This window comes from Phallusia mammillata, chromosome 7 (assembly GCF_965637545.1).
Source record: "Phallusia mammillata chromosome 7, kaPhaMamm4.hap1.1, whole genome shotgun sequence".
In the NCBI taxonomy this organism is placed as follows: Eukaryota; Metazoa; Chordata; class Ascidiacea; order Phlebobranchia; family Ascidiidae; genus Phallusia; species Phallusia mammillata.
In genome coordinates, this window is record NC_137258.1 from 21,757,289 (window position 1) to 21,783,382 (window position 26,094).

A 26,094-nucleotide genomic window follows, 5' to 3' on the forward strand; every position below is an offset into this window, starting at 1 on the left:
ATACAACTTCTGCAGCCGAAATTGAAGTTTAAATACTTGTCATGCCGATTCACAATGCAATAGTATCTTCTATTAGTAACAATGCGAGAAAAAGAAAACGATACAGAGACCCACATGACTTCAAAGGGCCAACCGGGCTCAGTATCAGACTGTAGCGAGACGAAAAAATACACAGAACAGCGAAATATACATCTCTACGAAAAATACGGCATGAGATGATAGAGGAAAACGGGTTAATACTGGGGTCACCATTTCATGTGAAGTCGGTTACTTTATATCCTAGAGAATTCCTGCTCAGTGCAATAGAACTAAAGTAGTCGTTTATAGCATTCGATTATTTTTTTCCAGTATTCAAGATGTGATTTTTGGGACTAGCAAAATTAGAAGATTGTTTTTGCTTAAAGGAATTGAATCTATTTTCTTTTCCAGGCAAATTTAGGTTTAAACTATATAAATCAGCTACTTCAGTGTTGTAGGTAGTATTGTACAAGGTAGGGCTTGACAGAGTAAATGTTTTAAAGGTAAATTAGTTTTTCAAGCTGCTAATGATGCTAATGTGGCGTTAAACATGAAAAATTAAAAATTATGTGGGATTGATTCACATAATTGAAATCAATTAGCTTTACTTTTGTGTTTCTATCACAAAAGTTTAAGTTGAAATCGTTCCGCAAATTTACGGAAAAATAGATAAACACGCTTAAAGCGGTCATGTTCGAATCTATAATGTTTGGATTTTCCTCGTAACAAGTGCAAAAGTTTGGTATGAGTTTGACACTTAAGAAACGGTGAAAATTCGGGTTGGGTATTGAATGGCGTGAATTTCAGTTCTAGGGGAGAAACTGTAAGAGTGTTAGGGAGTGAATACCGTTAGTTAGAAGGGCAAAGACACGTACAGCGAAATATCAGTAACAAGTATCACTCCGCACAGACGAAGTCGCCTCCTACCGACGTCCCCCCACCATCAACTGCACAACGTCACCACCACGATGACGTCATATACACATCGATTCGTGGTGCCCTGGGATGAAACGTGCTCAGACACAAATGAAAAAACAACAAAATAAAATGTTACAAAATTCCGCGTATGACGTCATGTCGAGACGATGACGTAAGGCTGACGTAATTGTTCGATGACGATTACGTCCAAAGCGAATCTACAGAAAAGTCGGAACTGAATTATTCGTCCGTGAATGACGTCAGATAGTTTGGATGATGTCAAACGTAAGTGCATGACGTATGATGACGTCATCGACATGATTTGGAATAATTTGGAAAAAAATAATTACAGAAGTATTTCGATAAATTCGTTTGGCGTTTTTTGAGCGAAAACATAGGTGTTGCTGATTGGCCAGCGCGAACCAATAGGAAAGCGATACGTGAGAGCGGGAGATTTGAAAAGCAGCGCTTGAGCAGAAAAGAATGAAAAATTGTGGGTGCGGATTAGGATGATATTTAGATTTGAAAAACATGATTATTGCTGAACGACATAAGGTAATCGAAGCAGGAAAAAGGTAATCAAGACGGTAAAACACGAATTAGTGCCAACCAAGATTGATTGCAAGGTGATTGAACGCAGTAAAATGTGACTATTGCAATCGGGAAAAGGCGCATTAAACAAGCTAAACCACTACAGTAACTACATAGAACCGAATACTATACATGTATATATAGATCTCACAAACACACATAAAAGCTCTTTCTTATCCAAACGCGCACACCTTGAGCTCCTGGGCGAAAAAGAAAAGAAAAATACAGGCTCTGCCACACGGGAGCGCTGTCGAGCAGTAAAAGTTTGAAGCGTAGAAAATAAAACCGAAAACACACATCAGGAATCTTGGTTACGATAAAAGCAAAAAAACATAATAAGAACAGGAATAAAATTTATCAAATAAGAACGATGTATAGGATAGTGAAGAATTGGTGATCTTAGCAAATTGAGATGCTGCCATCGGTAGAAGCTTGCTCTATAAAAGGTCGTATTACGTGTTGCTCAAATTCACGCCATGCTGATGAAAAGGTAGAAGTTTGGTATTAACGCACGACTCTAGTTAGTCATATAATTGTCGAGGTTATTTAAGCGATTTTTATGACTAAAGTTTGTGATTCAGTATGCAATAAAACGGAATATGCAAATAACCGTGAAAGAAATGTGCAATTATTATTTTGAAACCTTCCAAAATTTTCCATTTTTTTCGTCGTTCTTCTTTCTTGGAGCTGCTCTTGGTTGAAAACTGGTAGTCAGGACTTTAAAGAACAAAATTGGAGTCCTGTCCGTGACCTTATTTGAGCTGTTAACGGTGCAGGCAGTGTGAATGATATTTACTATTGTTTCAAATTTAGTGTATTTTACGCAGCGTTGTTTGTGTCATAGAAAGTTTTTTTTGGAATCCTGAGACACGGCTTCCTATTGGTCCGTTCAGTGTCACGTGATGTTAGCGGAAGGGTTCGTAATCAGCTTTTCGGTTGTCAGGAAGTTTTCTCTGGTCTTCGTCATCACGAACCAGAAGATACGTTGACATGATTCCCTTTCCTACAAAGGAAAATAACACAGTTTAATGCAGTGTTTTTTGTCCCCCTTAAATTACATTTTTGACCCAGAATAACTTAACAAACAATTTTTGACCTATAATAACCTAACGGATTATTTTTGACCCAAAAAATCTTACAGACTTCTTTGACCCAGAATAACTTAACAAACAATTTTTGACCTATAATAACATAACGTATTATTTTTGACCCATAATAATCCAACGGACTGTTTTTGACACAAAGTAACCTTAAAGAATTTTTTAGTTCTGAAAAGGTATAGCCTTTTTGCTTTTTGGGGGGTCAAAAAATAATTAAATAAATACGTCTTTTGGTTGACTTTAGCCAAAAAATTAACTGGTTTCTTCAAACTGCAGATAGTAAATTGATTCAACTCACCTTTTACAAACTTGTCGGCGAGGTATTCAAAGTTAAAATGTTCTTCCAAAACTTTTTTGCTTTCCTGCGAAACCTTAATTCGCAAATAACAAAAAATGTAAAATCAGCATAAAAACGTAACTTAGTTTAAATCCCGGTAAGAATACGTCGGGGTCACCAAATGTAACTTTTTTACTTTCTGAATATCAAGTACTAACCTGTACACGGCCCGGTTCGCCAGTTGAATCCATTCTGCTTGCAGTGTTCACTGTGTCGCCCCATATATCATAGAGCTTCTTGGTGGAACCTATTACTCCTGCAGTTACTTCTCCATGGTTGAAGCCGATTCGCAAAATAAGATGAAAATTTACGATGCTCTTGTTAAAGTCGTCCACCGTGTTCTGGTAAAGACACAATTGTTGCATTAATTCAGTGGTTCCCAACCGGGAAGAAATTTACTTTAATTTATACACATGGTTTGTAAAAGGACACTTCAGCTCTGGGAATATAAACTGTCAAGTTAATAAAAGACCAAATTTTGAAAGATCTTTGTAAGGTTTAGCATCTACTATGTAGTCTATTAGGGAGGAATAAAAATGTTTGATTTGCTAAGCGAGGGATTCGTCGAAAGAGGTTGGAAATTACTGCAATAATTGGTATAAGTATTTTGGTTGATTAAAATTCCTTATCATTACAGTGATCTGGCAAAGGAACAATAGTTGAAATACATTGGCTTTTCGTGCTACCGTAACATACATGACAACTTAGTATATTACACCACATACAAATAGCCAACCATATTTTTTGGCAAAAAAAGGATTTTCTTATCCATTTCTAGACTACACTTTGGACCTGGGTAAGCAACAAAACGGAAGAAGCGATTAACCGAAAACGCGTAAAAAAACGAAAAATAAAATACCTCACCTGCATTTCAACACAGAAATCCATAAGCTTGGCGAGATGCGAGTCTCTGCTGTTTGTTTCTTGGTCCGTGTTCGGATGGAGACCTAAAAATGGGAGGTTAAAAGTGAAAATCTACAAGCGAAGTTGGTCAATTCAACACAAAGGATACAAAGAGTTTGAAAATACTTAGCTATACACCAACCAACAAAGTATGAAACTCCGGGTTAATGTAAATATAGCGTTTTTCAAAACATTGTTTAGGGCCTGTGGGGCATCCGGGTCAAACTTCAGGAGGATCAAATTTGGATAACTAACTAACATGTGTGTAAATTGAAATACGTTTGAATCACTATTTCTTGAAAAATTCTTGGGATAAACCAGTGTAAGACTAAAGAAGACATAATGACCAGAAGAACATAATAAGCATAGAATATATCAAACAATATATAGCAGGCAGTGGTAGGATTCAGCCGGTTCGCACCGGTTCCATAGAACCGTCTCACGAAATTTATGAGATCAGCGAACCGGTTAGCATTACTGGTTAGTGGTTACTGTCAATGAACTTTTTTAAACAGAACAGCCTAAAAAATATGACTTTTGTGATAGAACCGGCTGACAAAAAAATTCACCACTGATAGCAAGGCCTGTTAAAATGAATAAAGGGCCTAAATACTTTATCTCTAGGCCTTAACTTAAAGGAAAATACATTGTTTTTCAGACACAGCAATTTTCATTTAGCATAAATGTGATCTTCAAAATCGAGTCAACAAATATGTTTCAACATACGATGTAACGTTGTCAATAACATTTCCTGTTTAACAGTCAACCCATTTGATCTTTCCGTACATTCACAACATGCTAGTGCAGATCAAATTGACGCTCGCCACATTCACATTGAAACCTTCCGCTCAGATTCTCGGTAAGAGCAAGACATTGTCAGTTTATCATTACCGCAATCACGGGAAGTGCTATGGCTTGCACATAAACAACATCAGCTCTATGTACAGGGTCTCAAAAATTTCGGGTGAAAATTTAAAATTTCAGCACACAACGGCTTGCATTTCTGACCTAAGAACTGGTTATCTAAGGATAAATGAACGTTTTGGGGTTGGGGGGTTAATCCCACCACCAGTTACAAAATCATTTAACATATATGTTATAAGTATTCTTTACAATGCACCAACCACCAAAGTATAAAACTCCTGGATCATGTACTTTTTAGTAAGTATAGCTGTTTTTAAAATGTCATACTTTGTGGGCTTGTGGGTGAACTGCTGGGTTATTCAGGGTCAAACTTTAGGAGGTTCAAATTTGGATAACTAACTAAGATCTGGGCAAATTTAAATCAGTTTGAAGCACTCATTCTTGACCAAACGCGTGGAACAAACCAGCGTAAGACAGAAAAAAATAGACTAAAACAATATATTTTCCCTTCAGTAAAGAGGATCCATAAATAACCCCTAAATTTTTTTTATGTTCGTTTACGTCATATATTTGTGACATCACAGTACCTCGATCTAAATAGCAGAATTCCTGTGTTAATTTAACATACCTGATGCAATCATAAAAGTGGTCCCGATGGTTTTAATCTTTTCGATGTCTTTGTATTCTTCCTTATCAAGCAGATCATCGACGTCACCTGCGACACAAGGGGGCGCTAGTTAGATTTCTTGCATCAAACAAAGAGTAAATTTTAATTTATTTTATTTGGAGTTTTTTTTCTCTTTTTTTTCTGAAAAAGGAAAAAATTATATATGTCTGCAGAAGCTATGGTGTGTAAACATTTTTAGACATCTTAACAAATCTTTGTCCAACAAAACGAAAACAAGACGAAAAAAATCAAAAAGCAGAAATATACAATATTTGCTGAGTTCCTTTAAGGAAATTACTTGACAAAATTACATGCAACAGGTGTTTCATATAAAGAACAGTTAACTGCGTGAAATGCATAGATTGAGTTGTAAAATTAATGTAATTTCTGCGAATGTAATTGACATAACAGTAGATGTAAAACACGGTGTGCTTAAAATAACTGCGTTATCAAGAATAACGATATAGTTCTCAACCTTTCATCATATTTCATGTACTTACTTTTAGACAATGACGCAACAACATGACGTAACACATTTTCATATAGTTACTTTTAGACAATGACGCAACAACATGACGTAACACATTTTCACATAGTTACTTTTGGACAATGACGCAACAACATGACGTCACACATTTTCATGTAGTTACTTTTGGACGATGACGTAACAACATGACGTCACACATTTTCATGTAGTTACTTTGGGACGATGACGTAGCAACATGACGTCACGCATTTTCATGTAGTTACTTTGGGACGATGGCGTAACAACATGACGTCACACATATTCATGTAATCATTTTGGAACGATGATGTCATACACAAAAAATGTGTGTTCTAATATAAAAAAAGACTCGTAAAGAAAGTTTTATACTTACTTATAAGTTCGCTGAGGAATCGTATGAACTCGATTCCGCCCGCATAATTTTCTTCGTACAGTTCATTGAAGTTCACAATCGTACCGAATATCACTCCCACTTTCTTGTGCGTTTGAGAGTACAGCGGTTGGTCCTGTAAGGTCAAGTTAAATGCTTTCATGAGAACTAATTGTAACTCGCCGCCCAGAAAGTGACGTCATCAGTTAAGACGGTGACGTCACAGACAATAAAGCTAAATCTTGTCTCGGAATATGCAAGAAGAGGTTTAAGACTGAATTCAAATTTCTTGCTGACGTCATAAACTTTATTGATGATATCCTCACAATCAAATTTTGCATTGAACAATGACGTCAAATGTTTTTAAGAAATTATAATTTGAATTATAATAGAAGAGTTTTAAAAGAAACTTTAAATTCATTGCTGACGTAATAAATTTAATTGATTGGAGGTTGGAAATAATATCGTAAAAGTTTTTCTAAAAAATAAATATTACATCACACACCTACTATTATTTTATGTTACACATATTAAAAATATTGCTATTACATTAAGTATGACGTCATATATCTAAAGCGTGACGTAACAAACTTTAAAAGAACAAAATTTGTCAAAACCTCAAAATCAAAACTTGAATTTTTTACCTTCATCGATTTTCGTACATGAGGAGGGATAAAATTCTCGAGTAAAGCTTCCACATATTTGTGTTCATCCCTCGTTATGCCGGCTGTGGTTGCGGTTTGATGTTCAGTGAAAAACACAAGTCGGTAGCCGAGCTAAAAATAACAAGCCATGCTAAGTAAGGTGTCTCAACAAAATTTTTATTGTCCTTTACCGTGATAAGTTAATTGCTTAAATTTAAAATTCAAAGTGTAATTGAACTTTGGTGTACCAGTTGTACCATGCGTACCAGCCGCACCCATTAGACTACTTTTAAAACTAGTGTGACAACATGGGTTGTGCTTCCATTAAGGCAGTGGTTTTCAACCAGCGAGGCTTTTTAAAAAACATTAAAAAAGCTGCTTAAACCAGTGGCTCCCAACCTTTGTTGACAAATTCCTCCCTTAACAATTCAAAACATTTTCATTACCCTTTTATAGACTACATAGTCGATGCTAAACCATACAACAATCATTTAAAATTGGGTCTTTTATCAACTTCACACGTCATATTCCCAGAGCTGAAATGATTATTTACCCAGCACACATAAAAATTAAATCAAATTCCACCCCTCAAGATTTTTTAAATTCCTCGCCAGTTAAAAAACACTGGCTCAATCGTATTACCTCGTACTGTCTGTTGATGAACCAGACGAAGATAATCAATAGAAGAAAATCAGCAATGAACTCGTAACGCTGCAAGCCTTCGTTTCCATAGTAACCACAAAAGACGGTGGCGGCGCCTGGGTAAAACAGGGAAAAAAACGTGGTTAAGGTATGCTTTATATGGATACAAAGAAGTACTTACCCTTGGCCCCACAAGGGTTACTGTACACCAGAGCTAGAATCACCACCGTCACAACGATTGATAAGGCGGTTCTGAAAAAAGGGTTTAATAAAGTTGTTGTTTATGCATTTAGGGGTAGAAATTGTTAACCTTGTGCGAATCACAGATAAATGCACTGTAAGATATTTCATGGTGGGATCAGCCCTGAAGTGAAGATGCAGACCAGCGATCGCGGTACACTCATATAAATCATAGTACACCAGGCCCGTTGAAGGCGTAATACGAATCAAGTCGGTCATCAAGCATTCACCATATGGCAAGACAATTTAGAATAGTCTAGCTCAGATAGTATAGCGCGAATCCTAAAAATAGGCTCACGTCGTAGGTTCGAATCTTACCGCAAGTCTTCAGGGCTGAACCCAGTATTGAATTTATGTTCATCTTAACTGATTACTGGCCAATCTGGCGATGGCCGACTACGAAGCTGACATGTGCAGCATACGAGGCAGGCAACGGTGCTTGTGATTTGACTTTCGACGGGTTCACCGCTGAGCCTGTGTAGCTCAGTTGGTAGAGGCCGAGAGTCTCGAGACCAGAAAAGATTTCTGTTTGGGTTCGAATCCCACCGCAGGCTAATTTTTTCTAGCCTACACCTTGCCTACTCATGGCCATATAGTGAGTGCTTGGTGACCGGCCGATTCGGCACAACCCCGGCGTAATATACTAGTTAAACACAATCTGGTGCAACTTAGAAGAAAATCTCCCTCTTACCTCATCCAAGTGGATAGCTGATCGTAGTTGACAAAGTGCAGTATGACGACACAACCGAGAATGACGTAGTTGGAGCACGACGGGGCTGTGGAGGGTGATTGACAGCTGATGTGGGAGAAGAGAACACATGCTGGGATGAGGAGGATCAGCGCTCCTAGGACGTGTCTGATGAACAAGATGAGCTTATAGGAAATCTGACTTGAATTTATGGTTCTATTTGAATAAGGTACTGTAGATGCCTACCACTTAGGTGAAATTTGTACATAGTAAACTTTGATTAAACTGGATTCGGTTAATTTCAGATCTTTGCCTAAATCGGACAAAATGATTTGTAATATGGTAAAGCTTGAACTAATCGACATCAGTTAATCCTGATCTTCACCTATTCCGAACAAATTCTTTGGTCCAAACGGGTACGGATTGACCGAGGTTCACTGTATTTGCGCATGTAGGACATTGGGCCGTCTTGTAATACCAAACAGGAAATATAATAAGATTTCAAAAACTTCAAGATATTCACTTAATTATAAAACAATGAATTCGCTGTACAGTTGTGTTCTGTGGGTATTTGAAATCAAAAATTCATTTTGCTGCAAGAATATGTAAGAAACATTTCCCGGTTGCAAGTTTATCAAAAATGAATAAAAAAGATCACCTCATTTCCCAGGTGGAAAGGAATAGTGCAAATGAGTGGAAACAACCCTGTAAGTCTTTCTCGTGGTAAATGTACAGACCACTGAGTATGCTGAGGGCCACCTGGAAAATAATGTAAACACATTCACATTCAACTTTAAAACTTCAAAATGTTTGAAAGAAAAATTCACCATTAATGCGAATTTGCATTTTTTTTAAATAATAAAAATATGATTATTAAACAAAGAACAAACAAGGATACAGAAAATATTCTTACATTCCCTAAAATCTTAAACAAATTTTGTTATCAAACCCTGAAACTTTACATTTGTCTTAAAATTAAATGCTGTAGCCCCACAGACTTATTTTTATAAGCATTAATATATAAAGTTTTCAAAATTATTAAATCACTAAGGTTGATAATAGTGATGTATCTGTTTGCCGGATTTAATCCACCGAATTCGCATTTGTAGATAAGATTCGGTTTCGGCCGAATAATACGCATCTTTTGCGAACACAAATTTAAAGCCTAAAACCATTCTTTTCCGCTAAAGAAACACAGTAACTAAAATCGCGTCAACAATCATAATTTTTGAAACATAATCGTTTTACCCAATCCAGACAAAAAGTCATTCGGTAATTCGTTAGCAGGCAGGCAACCATGACAGATGCAACCTTAAAATCCACAGAACTAAAATGATATGAAACACAACTATTCTTTCGTGGTAACACCACTCTTTGCCTGGTAGTATCACGTCAAACGCGTAACGTACAACTTCGCGAAAAATCTACCGAATATTTGGTTTCGGCGAACCCTAATAAAGCTTCGTAAGTGAAAACGTACCAGAAAAGTAGCGAAGAAGACAAACACAACAATCCATGCTGGGTTGCTGGCAACGGATCCCAGTAATAATATTGAAGACACAAAGGTGAGTATTGTGACGCACGATGACGTCATAATGTCCTGTAAAAAGAAATCACAAGGAAATGTTGTCTTTATGTCTGGCAACAACAAATAGTGCGCTGCGTGTATATAGTCATTACCAAGAAATTTGAATCACACATGCATTGTATTGTCCATTGTTTTGTTTGTCTTATAGAAGGCTAGTTTTAACTGAAGGTTTGCCTAGGCTTACCATTCAATTATCCTAATAAAAATGTAACCAATAAAGATTTTAAAAATAAATTTGTGTGTGGCAACAGACTCATGACACCCTTTAACAATCTTTTTTTAATCTCTGGACACTTCGAGAAGCAGTAAAAGGAAAAACAACAACTTGAACTTACAAGGAAAAGTCTGTATCTTGGAGAGATGCACATGGTTATCGGGTTATCCTCTCTCACATTTTTCTCACATTGCCCTTCGTAGTTGAGAGTAATTTTTTGAGAATCCGCTGAGTCGTTAAGAAAACTAAGAGTCCATTGATTCACCCCGGTGTTTTCATAGAAATCAACCAACATTCTGCAAAAACAGAACCTTTGTCAGAACGAGATGAAATTTTTGTTGGGTATTTCGGATCATTGAAATTGTCAGTTTGGTATACATTATGAATTATGGATACGCCAACTGTCAAACAGCATATATTTCAAGTTTGCAAACAATAAACAACTTTGGAACACTATATAGAGATCTGTTCATAAGTTTATGGGTGAAAATAATGGCCCAAATAGACCTAAAAAGCGACATACTTTATATTTCAAACGTTTCGGCAAATGCTCATGCTTTTTACGTCTATTTGCGCTGTTATTTTCAACATTAAATTCACAACTTGTTCATAAGCTTGAAGTTACTCCCAACACACAAAATTTGACATTTTTTTGCACCACATTTGACTTGTTGTACAGTTTGATTTAGGTTTATTTAAATTAAAAATTGATCTATTTAAAAAATCAATGTAAAGTTTATGAACGCTTTAAGGTCCAACTCAGCTCTATGCAACAGTTTAAACTTCAATTTATCAAAAAAACAATGGTGGCATACGGATCATTTTTAATTTCGTCAATTGTTTTCTTATCTTCCTTTTCGCGAATTTGTGACAGAGGTCCAGGCTTGCTGAAAGGACCAAAAGGTTGTCCGAGATATTCCATAAGTTGGTCCTGTGAACAAACAAGGCAATTTATACAATATAATCTAAAAAATTGACAATTAGCTCTGGCATTAACTAGAACCTAGGGAGGGGCCAAAACTGAAAACGTTCTGTTTGGTTGAGCACCGAGCATCTTATGTCAATGCTCCGTGTTCGGCCGAGCATGCTCGGTGCATAGTGATGTCACGAACATTCCCAATTCCACGCTAGTTTTGTAAATTTCCAGGGTCGCTTTTCCCAGGGGTGCATTAAGCTGCAAAGGCCCCAGAAGTATGTGTTTCTCTTCATTCTGACGCATTTAAAAACAATCATTTTTGTTATTGGATACCCTTTCGAACAGTAGTTTCGTATGTTAGCAGTATATGAAGATGCAAATTTAATGCTCGGGTCAGTTTGTACAACTGTTCGGCCGAGTACTGAGCATCAAAAACAGCAGCCCATCCCTACTAGAACCCTAAGTATTTTTGTGATATATTGTTCTGTTAACTTATGACAACTTGCCTGTTTGAGCATCTGGGATAAAGAGTTTTGACTTGTTGATATGTTGCTTGCATCTTGTAATGCTTTGGGTTGCTCTATGTGAGAGTTTGTGGTATTGTGCTACAAAAACAAAACACAGGTTGCATTATATAGGGAATAAAACATGTTTTTTGACATAAAACATCTGAAATAAAATTGTTTACTAGTGCAAAACAATTAAATCAAATGCCAGCAAATGTAGCGTTGGACAAAAAAGATTTCTGAATGCTAAAAACATAGCAAAACATAAAAGTAAATTAATCTTTTTCATCAATTTTCAGATTTTTTCACGCAACGAAAATTCTGGCACATGTTCCAGAAGGTAAAAAAAACATGTCAGACAACAAAAATCATAATTTAATGTTTCCCATTGTAATGCAACAGACTAATTTAATTGTTTTAATACTCTAAAACTAAGGAAAAATCAAGAAAAAAAGTTTTGTTAAAAAAGGACAGAAATGAAAAACGAGGAAAATGATTGCTTGTGTTTTCTCTGTGAAAATGAAATATCATGCATCATGCAAATGAAATAACATGCAAAATCATCTGATGACAAACAATGGTTCATTGTTAAGCACCAAAATGCAACACAACTAGACAGCCACTCTACAAAAAAGTGAAAATCGTAAACTATTAATCAGAAAAAATACTGCTAAAACTAAAATCAAAATGTAATATAGTATTCCTATGGCTATTATCTGCTCAGAATTGGAAATGGTTTTTGTAAACTAACCAGAAAAACCATGACTCAGCTAAGTTTCATTGAATGTTGTTTAACACAAAAAATTGCAAATTATTTTATATTTGTTCCAAATTCGCCATGGAACAGGAACTAAAGGATTAACTGTGCAGATGACTCTGATTAATCGCAAAGTTCATTTAATTGCATATTAAATTCCGAACTGCAGCCTTTCATTTGTTAATCAAATATTCTGTTAAATTACTTTTTGCATAACAAAAACTTGGCAAACTGGTTATGCTACTAACCTGAAATTTTCAAAACAAATTAATGATGTTAATCACATGACCAAACCAATTTGTCAAATTTTTTTATGCAATAAAGTGGACAATATTCTTGACCAGTTGTTACAGCTTAAAAATTACACTCCTATGCAATTAACCAGATTGGGTAATTACCCGGTTTGCGATTAACCAGATTCATCTGCATTGCATATCAGAAATATATGTAGCAGAAATGAACTAAAAACCATCCCATAGCCAACCAATTAAATTAAGGGGGAACAAAAAGCCAACCCAACCATGACACCCTATCTTTGTTACATCATAATTGCTGATTATGACATCACCTACCTTGTACAATAGAGGCTCAGTTGATGGATGTGAAGTGTTTTGGACCTTCAACGATTTATTAGAGAAGATATGAATTTCACAGTAATGAATTATGATAAATGGCACAGCATGAAAGTTATGGTGTAAGTTATAGGAAACAAAGTTGCAATTTAAGTTGTTGAAAAAATATAGGCTTGTGAAGTTTAAAAGAGAGTGAATTACTTAATAGTAAAAATTGAAAAAAGAAAAACTCTAATTTTGGAAACAGGGTTAGGGTTCTAAGAAAAAAGAAAAAAATGGTTGCATTTTGAAAAAAGAATGCATATTTTATTGCTTATTTGTTGTAGTTGTTTGCGAAAATTTGCCAAAAAAAAATGACATTCCAATGAGCTTTAAAAAGTCAATTAGGCGAATGTATTTGGAAATATAATATTTAATTTCACTTTTCGATGCCACATGTATAGAAGACATAGTAGAAAAATTTCTACCAAGCTCAAACAAGGCTTTAAAAGAGAACAAAGTCATATTTAGCAGAATATATATTTACAAAAATGCTTAGTCTAGTTGCATACACAAACCTAACAGAAATACTGATATTAATATAGATTTTTCACCAGCAAGTCAAAAAATTCACCCATCAAAAACTGTAAGTTTATTGATGTAAATATGTTAGACATTTTCAGCAATCAACAACAATTGACTGAAGCAGGCAAAGTAATGTACAAGCCTTGTTTAAAGCAAACAAGTTGAATGAAATACTTTAAAAGTAAAATGCTGAAAAGCCAATGCCAAAATCTATGATTGACCTAAAATTACTGCAACTAAATACCAAAAAAATTCTTTTATTTCAGATTTTAACTAATCTATTTTTTATTACCCAAATTCAACCAGATTTAATAAAGAGATTTTGGCTTTCTAAAGGCATTAAACTTTTGTAAGAAAATAAAAATTATTATGACGCAAAAACACAACCAAACTCCACAAATGTCGCTGTAAGCCTTGCATAGAAAGATATCTAGTTAACAGGCAGCCAAGAAACATCTAATAGCAATTAACTTTTAGATGTTTACTTTACAGCAATTACAGTATTATTATGAAAACACCTAACATTTGCATGCATAATATACAGCTGAAGGATAAAAGATGAAAAAGTGTCTATTTTGTCAGAAAAATACCCCGGTCTTAAACATTTTACTTGACATATACTGTTTTTAAATGTAAAAGTGACAAATGGGAGATGAAATATGGACTGTATGTTTTTAAAAGCACATGTTTCTTAATTTTAGGTCAGTTTGACATACTTTAGGGTAAAAAACTAGGCAATTGTTTTTGCAATCCTAGGACTTTTGTGCTCAAGAAATTTATAAAGTTAATTTTATTTCTTAATTTGAAGGTTAATTTTTTCTACTAAGTGGCAAACAAGCAAAAAAAGTTTAGATTCTTTACTTTTGGAGAAACTGTTTTAAACATTTACGGTATACAGCACCCTAAGCAGTTTTTAGCGCCTATCAGCGAATCCACGGGGATGTATAATTGAATGCTTTAGGCTAATTGTAGTTTGGCTAATGCGACAAATTAGACAGAAATGCCAGTGCTACTGATCGAATTTGTATGAGGTATTGGATTCTAAAATTCAGTCTAACTTTCTGAAACTTTCGCTACAAAGCTAGTTTGTCAAACAGTGACAATCAAATGTCAAAAACAAAGCTGTAAATAAATTTGCTTTAAACAGATCAGAAAAAACCTAAGCCAAGTTTAAACATATTTTTACTGGCGCTTGGCATATTCTGCTTACTATGACTGAAAAAATTGATTTAAAAACTAAACATAGTTCCATATTGCACCATAAAACATATTTTTAACAACAGTAAACTTTGGTTTAACCTGATTCGACTAATCCTGATCTTCGCCGAAATCAGGCCAAACTGAAGGTACAAATGATTTGTAATGTGAGAAGGCTTGAACTATTCGATATTGGTTTATACGGATCTTTTCCTAATGCCATAAATTGTTTTGGTCCTAACAAGTCCGGATTAACTTGGATTTACTATGGTAGGAAACAAGTACCACTCTATGGTACAACATGGAACAAACAATATGGATTTAATACTGTTATCATATATCTTACAAACACTAGCAAACCAAACACATTAGTAATGTAATAAACCGTTAGGCCACAAGTTTTTGCACAGCAATCTCAAAACCCGAAACAGTAAGTCATAAAAAACCTGAAATTTTTTAGGCCAGTAATGAAAATATATAGGTCACCTCAATACCATGATATTTTTCTGGAGTTTCATGTCTAAATGCAGCGAAAAGAACAGATTTTTTAGCATGCTTAAATTGAGATATTGAATAATATGTGACACTTGGAAAAACGTACCTTAGAATTGTTAGTGTCTGACTTTGGCGCTGTTCCAACCTAAAAAAGTGGGTTGTTTTTGCTGGTTAACCTTCTTTTGACAAAAATATATTCAATAGCTTGCTTAAATGCATACAGAAGTAGAATTTAAACAGTGTAGCTAACAATACTGTTTTTGAAAGCAAAAACAAATGGGTCCCCATTCGTATGTGCAAATTGCTACAGTATTGATTATGGTGCTATAAGGTCAACAAGTCAGTAGAAAACACTCACTTAAATTTTAAAACCACATGTCTATTATTTTTTTTACAGTAACGTCAGACAACTAACTAAAATGTGTGTAATTTTGACAAAGTATGGATCACTCTTTCTTGACAAAACATGTGAAACAAATCAGTATTAAACAGATAAAAAGAAAAAAAATCTTTCAGACACAAACAATATTGCAGAAAGGGAACCCATAAGTCTTAACAAGCCATACAGTAAAAATACAAAGTTCTAACAGTGTAATACATTGTATTCAGGAGTTAACAACAATATTTAAATCGTTAAATAAATATCCATATGTCCTGTCTTACATTGTTTGTCCCTTGTGCATCCAGTTTTCCCGAGGAGCTGTTGATCTGAGATGAATTTGTGTCTGCTCCATTTGATTGGCTCCCGTCATTTCTTCGGACAATCAGAAAAGTGCGGCCAGTTTTTTCTGCGAAAAGTGAAAAGTTTTTTAAAATGCTGTTACTTTTTTACATTTTCATATGATTTTCTTAATTTTTTTTTTATTTAAACCCAAAATATCCTATGTTTGGGAAAATATTTTCCATTCTTTGTTATTTATTCTCATAAACAGTGATCGTCAATGACAATAACTGTTTGTTTGAGGGTCTGATATTGTTCAATATAATCACTCTCGGTTCATCAAGAGTCAGAAAAAGTTTTGTCTACCCATGAAGCTTTTGTCTCTATCCTCCAAGTGACTGTCTTCAACAATGTATCGGTCACCCAGGCAATCTAGAGTTTGCTGGGAGATGTGAATTCTTCCAGGAATACCATGCTGTTCCATTCCATTAGCTAGTGACACATCATTCGACCATACATCAAACTGTTAACACATGAGCTTTGAATGTTATTATTTTTCACTTATTGACATGTATAACATTCCATTTAGCTGGGGTAATTCCAGATGGATAATTAGGTTTTGCATGGTTTAGTAGCTATGTAAAAGCTGAATTTTTATGGTTTAGTAGCTATGTAAAAGGTGAAATTTCAGGAGAAGTTAACACACATGCTTTAAATGTTAATCTTTTTTAAATATTTATTTTTCTTTTAGGTGTACATATCAGCTAGTTGAATAGGTTTTGAGCCATTATGCCTATTGTGCATAGGTTTAATTTCAGGAGAAAGATTATTGTTTAGCAAAAATGGTTTAAATAACAAATGCTTTGAATAAAAAAAGTCTTTTTTGACAAATTTATTAAAAACAACATCATTTTTGAGTAATTTAGCTACCTCATTGCGTCTTACACCATTTCATTCAAATGTTTAATTTAAGAAAGGCTATTTTTAAGCAAATCTACTTTTTACTCTTTATTTGACCATTTTTGAAAGCAGATAATAGATGACAAACTTGGGCTGCCCTTTTTGAACATTTTTCAAATATTTTTAAACACTAACAAGCGTCCTAAAATTGAGAAAAAAAGGATTTGTTGTTTTACAACTGGTCAAATAATGGATATAAATTTACAACCATGTATTTATTAACCATAAAACAGTTCATTTTTTAAAGTAATTTATTGCATACAGTACATCAATACTAAATTCTGGTGTCAGTGTCAATGCTTGTTTAACATGACCTGACAGATGTATTACTTTTCACATGAATATTTCATCATGTATTCTATTGTGTAAAAACCAATAACCTTGCAGAAGCAACAATTGAGTCAATTTGCAACAGTGTCCCTAACCCAGCTGTTTCGTATAACCAGGGTTGCCATCTACATCAGGGGTGCACAACCTTTTTGCTACGACGGCCGCATCACGGATTATTTTTTCACTAACGGCCGCCATTTTCCTACTTTTTTTGTTTCAAAATTACTGATTTAAGGAAATAGTTTATATCACATATATATACACCATGTAATCACATCCAAAAAGCCCAGATTAATTTCTAACTTGGTCCACAGATTGAGCTGCACAGTCTTAAGTGTTTGTGATGTCATAGTCGATATTATGATGTTGGAAGCATCTGTTTTGTTTGCATTGTTTGCACACAATAGGCGTATAAAAAGGCCGACGTATATGGCTTCTAGGCTGGTAATACTCTTTTTAGTATCTCAAAAACAACTGTTTAAAGCAATTCAAAAATCAAAATATTTGGCAAAAGAGTTTTATTTATGTTACGGCCGCCAGTACATATAATTTAATAAACATGTTCACGGCCGCACAAACTCGTCTATTTGGCCGCAGGTTGTGCACCCCTGATCTACATGGAACCCAAAGGCGTACATTTTGTAAACACTTGATGTGGGAATACAAAACCAAAAAAATGTTGTATGATACTTGTTATAAATCCCGAAAACTACCTTAAATCGTTTGGTGCCAACGACGCCACACAAAACATATCCAGTGTGAATTCCAACTCTCATATTAACGTTTGTGTTGTTTTGAATGCAGAACTCTTTGATAGCTCGTATCATACCTGAGTGCAAAAGATACAAAAAATATATGTAAGTAGGCACTGTTTAAATAAAACGGGTGAACCTGGAAAAAAATACAGAAAAATCTAGCGTGATTTTGGTATTTACTTTGTAAAATTTGTTACATAAAGCTTGGTGGTATAGTTAGAGTCCAATTTTTGTTTGCTTGCAAAACTAAACAAGGATCAAAAATGTTCTAGTGGATAGATATACCTAGAAACATGTGACACATCACATTATATTCTATGAATTAGTCGGTTATAAACACCAATTTAGGGTACGTAATAGTAGACTTTTAGGGTAACTTTTGAGTCCTGTGGCAAGTGTACCATAGTTTTCATTATTTAGTTTGTCTGTTTATCACCAATACAAGAACTTACCTAGACCCATTTCTACGCAGCACTTGGCATGATCGAGATTTTCATTCGGGCAACCAGCAACGCAGTAGTAACAGTCGCCTGTAAAAATCAAAAACATTCTGTTTAGGATTTTGGTGACGAAAATGTTCATTTTTCAATGCCTGACCATAAAAGTAACATTTGGCAATGTCATATACTGAGCCTTTATCTTACTTGTTAATAAAAAAGAGATTAGAGTGGGATTAGAACCACCAACTTTATAAACAACACATAGGGGATTTGCATGGTCTCTACTACTATGAAGTAAAAATTGTAATGTTACAGTCTGAAACTGAAATGGTTTCAAATTTCTAGTTTCATTTATTGTATGAATGATGATTTTACAAAATGATTCTGTTTTTACAAAAACTGTATCTAGTTGTGGTGCTTTTTAGTGCTCAGATTAGTTTTTCTGGTGTGATATTTCTTTGAAAACTAAAGAGTTGTTACAATAGAATATACTTCCTCTTGGTTATTTAGAATTTAGAAGTCTGAATGATAAGAAAAATACCTAGAGTGCTAATCTTCTCGCAACCGGTAACTTCACACAAGCGATCAAATCGTGCAAATAGATCGTTGAGCAATCGGACAAGTTCTGCAGCAGTTTTGTTAGCACTCATTTGTGTAAAACCCACGATGTCAGCATAAAGAATGGACACATTTTCCCGTCTGCATTAAACAATGATAAACAATTGATTTATAACTTTTTATTGACTGAAACTAACATCAATCAAGTTATCAGTTTGACTAAAGTCTTTGAATAGCAGTGCATGTAAGTATGAAGGTACTTTTTTGAAAGAAACCTTTTTTATTGTCAAAAAACAAACATACAAATTTTCAGCGGTATTATTATTTAATAAAAAAAAAAATACATTTACAAGCATTTCTAAACAAAAAAAAATTTTGGGGGGGAAATTTGGGAACAATTTACCTTTCCATCATAAATGGACGAAATTGAGCCTTCTCTCCTTCTTTTATGGGTTGATCATCCATTTTTGACATGACAGTTTTGGCCACCGACAGCGGCATCACCGATTTAATCATCACCTCTTTGAATTCCGCCTCTTTGTGTTTCCGTTGTGTTATTTGGACCAACTGGAAAATCTGCAATAAAATATACAAATTTATTTATGGGTTCATAAATTTAGTTTGTTACTGATTTTGGACCAAAAAAATTGTCCAGGTTAGGTGAAGATCAGGATTAACTAATGTTGATTAGTTAAAAGCCTTACCACATTACAAATCATTTGCATCTCGAGTTTTATCTGAATAAGGCAAAGATCCGGATTAACCAAATCCGGTTTAACCAAGGTTTACTGCATTTTAAAAAAGTCATTAAATTTTGGCAACTCACTTAGCATTAAATAAAATGTTTCTACTTTAATAAAAATAACTTTTTATTATTTTATTTATACCCTGGATTTAAGATTGAAGATTTTTATGCGAAACGTAATTTATCATTGCAAAGCAGCTGGCAATTTGAAATTGAATTGATTCTAGTAATTGCAAAGTACTTATTGTGCATTTAGAACAAAACAGGCAAAAGATGTTTGCATCAGTGAGCTATACATTATTGAAGTGTCACTAGGGGCTTCAATTTGTGGCATGTAGACGGCAATTCAGATTAAATCAATACTTAATTGCATTTGTGATATTACCCTGTCATTTATTGTGGTGCCCGGAATAAAAATACCTTTATTGTTGTTTTTGCCTAAGTGGTCAAGAGTACATGAGGTATATTTTTTTTTGAGAAGATTGAATAAAAAATCAGGCATAAAATATTTGTTTTCGCTCTTTTTTGCATTCATTGCCGCAAATAGCAAATTTTAAACCAATTTATGTTGCTATATGTAGCTTCATTTGGGTATTTTCAGGCATATCAATGCCTATTACATGGTTGAAATACTGAAAACAATGGGGTAAAAATCAATGATACAAATGAGACCAACATAAAATATGCACAACCAAATTAAAGATCAGTTTGTGCGATAAATAATTCAAGGGCCAAGGAGGTTAACTGTGGTTAAAAAGAGACTGTCTTGTTTTATCCAGGAACAAAAAGGTTAGCAAGAAACCTTTGCAAATGACAGTACATGTGGTTGGGGGTAGAGTAAATGGGTTTGTGGTCATGTTATCAGCTATAAAGGGCTGTTGCACTTTAAAAAAGGCACACATGTGTTCATGGTCTAGCTAACATCGAAAAACATTAGCATGGTAACAAGTATCACAATACAAATACAAAAGGAATATATTTAAAAAAATAAAACAGATAAATGTTAAAGTCGTTTCAACTAATTTGCATTTAAACCTATATCTTACTTCTTGTCCAAAATTAACACCATGATAAGAAAACATATCTTTTTTAATTTACAGTTTTAAATTATTTACCTGTGAAAGCTAAATTTCAACATTATAGCATTGACATTAATGTGTCAGGACATTTGCAACTATAGACTGGAAAAATGTTACCAATTGCAATAATCCAAAATATGTTTAGCAGAACAGGCAATTTAGCGCTTTCTAAATATGTCTGGTTTTAAAATAGAATTGCAAGTTTAGGTAAATTACGTAAAGAAGTTGTTTTTGGCTAGTAGACACCTCAGGCAAAATGTGTAACACGAAGAAGTACAAAGAATGGTGTCAATTAATGTTCTGCACATGGGCTATTGTAAACACGACAGTCTATGCATTAAATTGAATGCCAAAAAAAGCGTACTATGGTATATATAGTGTGGAGCTATTGTTGCAAATATGTTTGCAATGTTTTGGAATATGTTACATACAATGGTCTATGAAAAAGGGCAAATTTCTTGAATGCATCCTAATACAATTGCAGTAACTTTTTATCAGTGTATGCAGAACTGTTGTATACAAAAACAGAACTTGTTTATTTCTGTAAATTAGACACGATTTTTTGTTTGTTTGTCCAGTAAAGTATAAAACTTGTAATAGTCTATTATTTTTCGAAAATTCGTCACAAAAATTATTTGCAAAATTGCAGAAATTTATTCAACTAAAAAGTTTTGTCAATTATTTATAAAAGCATTATATATATATGGTGTGTATAGTATAAATATCATATTTCAAACTCTAATTACTGCAGCCTTTGTGCAGCAAATTCTACAGATGGGAAATGGAAGTATCAATCAATCTGGGCCTAATTAGTGGCATCATCACCCAGAGGTGTTGATCACAACATAGTGAAACAATGACGCTAAATGAATCAGGCCAGCACTTATAAACGTGCAAACTAGCACGACTGCCAGGCAAAGAGGTCAAAACCAATTTGTGTCATTCAAGCACCCTGACAAATCTATCACAGAAATGACGGGCACTTCTGCTAGCAATGACCTATAAGAGCTTTGGTACTTTTTTGCGTGCAATCTGTGTCAAATGGAATTTTTGAATTGGCATGATGAATTGGTCAAATTTGTTCGGTCATCAATTAGCTTAAAAGGCCTAAGTGCCATCCCCTACCTATTGCTGCTTCACTAATGGAAATACAAACATTGATTTTAGCACACAACTCTTGGGAAAGGACTGATATCACATTTAAAAGCATAGTACTGTTACACACACCACTATCAACTTGATCCAATACCCCCTCAACTTGATATAGTACAAACAGTATTGTGTATACCTTATATGTTATTTTTTACAAAATACTTTGGACAAAAACCTTCATAGTGATGTATTTGAAAAGATATTTTAACACAACACTATAAACTTCTATCCAATGCTCCCTTAAGTACAAAAATTCTGTGGCTTGTAGTACTTTGTGTACAAAAAAACCTTCATAGTGATAAATTGAAAGGATGTTATAACACTGTACATAACATGCTTGTGTCATTTATGTGGTAGCAGCTAATTACCCAGATAAATGCAGGATATCCATAAAGCAGGACAGCTATGCCTCTTTATTCGGAGGTGGCTTTCATGAGTTGAGCACCCACGCGATAAAGGAAGTATGCCATTTACGCTCGGCTAGTAGAGCATACAAAACACCCACCCAATGTATGTAACAAACAAAAGCGAAGAAATTTCTAATGAGCAAGCTATTTATATGCTTTGGTGGCTTTTACTGTCAGAATAATACTACTATTATATATAGCCCTATTGACCTGTGAAATGGTAAAAAATATAATTGCTTTGATTTTTTACTACACCTATTTTGGTACTTTTTGGTACTAAACTAAACTGTGTTTTTTTCACAAAAATAAAATTTAGTCACTGGTTTAAAATGGAAATAATACTTACTGGTTACTGCCTATACATTACTAAGCAAGTCTGTTTATCGTTGAAAGGTAGCTTACCTTCCAGAAGGAACTGTGCCGTAGAACTTGAAGATTGAATAACGCATGGAAACCAATCACATGTAAAGCGACGTGCAGAACAATTCGAGCGCCGATACTATAGGATAATGTAAGCGGGGAAAATATGATTTGTTGATAACTGCCCATGTGAAGAAGAACCTAAGTAAAAAACACAGCATAGTGAATTAATGACATATAAATGGTTTACTCTTGAATAATGGTATCTCCTGTATATCAGGTTTTAATGTTCAGTACAAATATGAATAAGTTCTATTATTTGGAAAATTGTATTTTAATTCCCATGAACACTATATACGGATCTGTTTACAAGTTAAATGATAAAAATAACGGCCCAAATAGATGCTTGTTTCGCACCTTTTTATCATTCCCTTACATGGCTCATATGTATGTTAACAGGTTTAACAGATGTGGCATTCATGTCACTGATGACATGGGCATTTGCCGAAATGTTTTTATGTCTATTTGGGTCCTAATTTTCATCATTAATTTCTATGAAATACAGTAAAAAGAACATAATAAAAACAGAAAGAATACAAGAATACATGGAATTATATAAAAGTCTACCCATTAATCTCATTGACCCCATCTAAACCTTCACTTAATCTGTTTAAATTAATATAAAGCTGGGCCCATTGGGTATGGCTCTTGTATTAAGTTTGCCATATTACAGTACCACAAGGCCGTAGCTACATTAGCACTAGTGAAAACAAGAAATACTACAAAAACTTGTTTATAAAACATGGCTTGGCAAACTTGGGTCACAAAACAGGCTGGTTTAAGACCAAAGAAAATATTAAAATGTATAACAACTCCTTGTGATGCTTATGACATGAAATGTATGTGGTGGTTTGTTGTACAAAAGTTCTTTCAAGGTGGGTTAATAGGAGTCAATGACACTTACATGATTTACATAATATAAGTCCAATTAGGGTGTTTCTGCATGGCTCGATAACAATAATCTCTAGGATCAGCACATCGGCTGCAGACTGTTTTTTGTCAACCCGTAATGTACAACTTTTTTACTGTTGAGGTTTAACTATTTGATACATGTTAAAAGGCAAATATCAAGGAACCATCAAAAAGATAGATGTGGGTTCTTCCAGGGCTAACAATGCAACTAAATTACCTCAGTAATGATTGAAAAGATGACTGCAATAAGAAATGTGACTGGAACAGGCAACGGTGAAACTAAGTATATCAAAATAATGGTCTCCGCAGTGATGAAAAAACTTCCAGCAGTTGTAGCCACCGAGTTGGTGAAATAGGCCACAACTAGTCCAGTGGTCACAATGAAAGCAAGGAAAACTAATGCAAACTGAAGTGGATATTTTGGATAAATGTTTCTGAAAAACAACAAATACGTGTTAAACAAAAAAATATTGGCTATGTCAGGTTTTTTTACCCACTGTTCTCTGAGAGATTTTCAGTTGTGACATAAAATATTTTAAACTATTATGTTTTTTGGGCCTTGATTAACATGTAAAAGTGTACCTGATCGTAATAAAACTTCGTTGTGGTCTATATTAATTATGTACTAAAAACAACATCATTCATCATAAGGTTGCAAAATATTTTTGTAATTTTTTTGTTTTAGCTTGCAAATGTGAGCAACAAATAAAAAAGTTTAATGTGACGCCAGCTTAAAAAGAAAGAACCCACTATACTACAATACTGAAACTTGCAGAAAAAAATCTTTAAAGAGACCATATCTAAATCACTAAAAGTAGGGGACACTCACTGTTTGGTAAGAACTAGCAACAAGAGACAGACAAGAACAAGAACGACGCCCCAGATTGCACCAGCCAGCCATGAATTAAAGGCAAAATTCTGGTTTGAAGCTCCGTAATATATTATCCAGACAATGCATGACACACAAACGAAGAGCAACGAGTGACGATAAAACTCCCTGAAATTGTAAACACAACAAATAAACTATACTGGGACTTAAAACTCTAGCTCATTGCTGGAGAATAATGACAATAATAAATTTTATTTCAGTATATTTAAGTTCATGAAAACATTAGGTCATTTGTCATACTGAAGGGTATATAGTATCTTAACTTAAGGATGAATAAATTAATGCTTTAATGAGTTTCAATTTCTCCATATATATCTTAATCATAAGAAACAAAAATCATATTGCTTCTTGTCAAGTTTTTACTCAAAAAGATAAAATTACCAACATAACATGCATTGACAATATGCTATAAATAACTATACACAGATAAAAAATATAAATATGTCATGTAAGTATAATGTCATATCAGACTACATGAATAAGTCTGTGTAACAGGGTGGTGACCAACGGATCTGTCTTCACTTGTCAAATACACAAAATATACTTATAAAAAGAGTTGCAGACGATATGTGTGTTTTATCGTACTTTTCTTTTTAGACTGAAACTGACGATGTCTAAATAGGCGAAATTGATATTTCTGTTAAAGCACGAGTTTATACCTGACTTGGGGAAAACTGGATATTATGTATTGCTTTTGCAGAACTTCCGAGTCCTGTTTTGGATTCCACCATTTTCCCGTCGATCTTTCAAAGATCTTTGGTTGCATACCTGAAAATTACCACAAATTAATTCTCTGCCCAAACAACCCAAAATATAAGCGAAAATATTTGCCTGAATGTATGTTTACAGAGAAACAACATTTTTTGTTTTATATTTGTTTTTATATTTTGCTGTATAAAAAAAACATTCAAATAATTCAATTGTTTACAATAAAAAATAAATTGTGAATTTCATATGTTAAATTATAAGGTTAATGTCATTTAAAAAAGCTACAAATGCAAAAATAACTTAATAATATATAACATTACAATAATCTATTACTGCTGTAAATGGGAACCTTTTGGGGTTGGCAAGTTTGGGTCATGATGATCTCCATTCTCCTTGTTCATGCCATTTTCATGATACACAATATCAACATTTGGATTGACGGTCGTATTATATTCCACTCTGTTATTGGCAGCCATGCTGATAGCGCAAGGAATCACATATTCCACAAAGCTATATGCTTCAGCATTCACACAAACAAGCAAAATCTAACCCAGCTTATTTCAAATCTAGCTGCAAGGATCTAAAAAGCAAAATTCAGGGTTTGATGTGTTTAATAACTGTTGTTTTGGGGCATCACTGTATAAGCAATACAGAAATTAAATGAAATATATTTAGTAACTGAGTATATTATGTATTCTTATACTCTGAACTTTAAGACTGATTTTGTCAGGATAACTTCAACTTTTTTGGAAATCCCAAATTTACTTTCTTGTACTTGAGTT

General features: G+C 34.2%; 1 protein-coding gene across 2 annotated transcripts; it reads right to left on the reverse strand.

Annotated features, from left to right (window-relative positions):
* Positions 1–48: 48 nt before the first annotated feature.
* On the reverse strand, positions 49–25,919 carry LOC145238798 (adenylate cyclase type 9-like). Of its 2 annotated transcripts, XM_080102064.1 has the most exons (28): positions 25,662–25,919; positions 25,264–25,372; positions 24,545–24,712; positions 23,933–24,149; positions 22,786–22,944; positions 19,404–19,576; positions 18,984–19,141; positions 18,455–18,532; positions 17,961–18,076; positions 16,324–16,480; positions 15,960–16,084; positions 15,403–15,441; positions 13,041–13,085; positions 11,712–11,810; positions 11,105–11,220; positions 10,411–10,585; positions 9,968–10,087; positions 9,146–9,246; positions 8,491–8,655; positions 7,741–7,811; positions 7,560–7,675; positions 6,918–7,049; positions 6,277–6,409; positions 5,360–5,446; positions 3,829–3,911; positions 3,123–3,305; positions 2,926–2,998; positions 49–2,530 (listed from the first exon to the last, which is right to left on the reverse strand). In XM_080102064.1, exons 1-28 carry the CDS (start codon positions 25,786–25,788, stop codon positions 2,433–2,435), a joined length of 3,423 nt encoding a protein of 1,140 aa, XP_079958190.1. In that variant the 5' UTR covers positions 25,789–25,919; the 3' UTR covers positions 49–2,432. The 2 variants fall into 2 exon arrangements, with proteins under 2 accessions (XP_079958190.1, XP_079958192.1); XM_080102066.1 differs by lacking the exon at positions 13,041–13,085.
* Between the last annotated feature and the right edge of the window lie 175 nt (positions 25,920–26,094).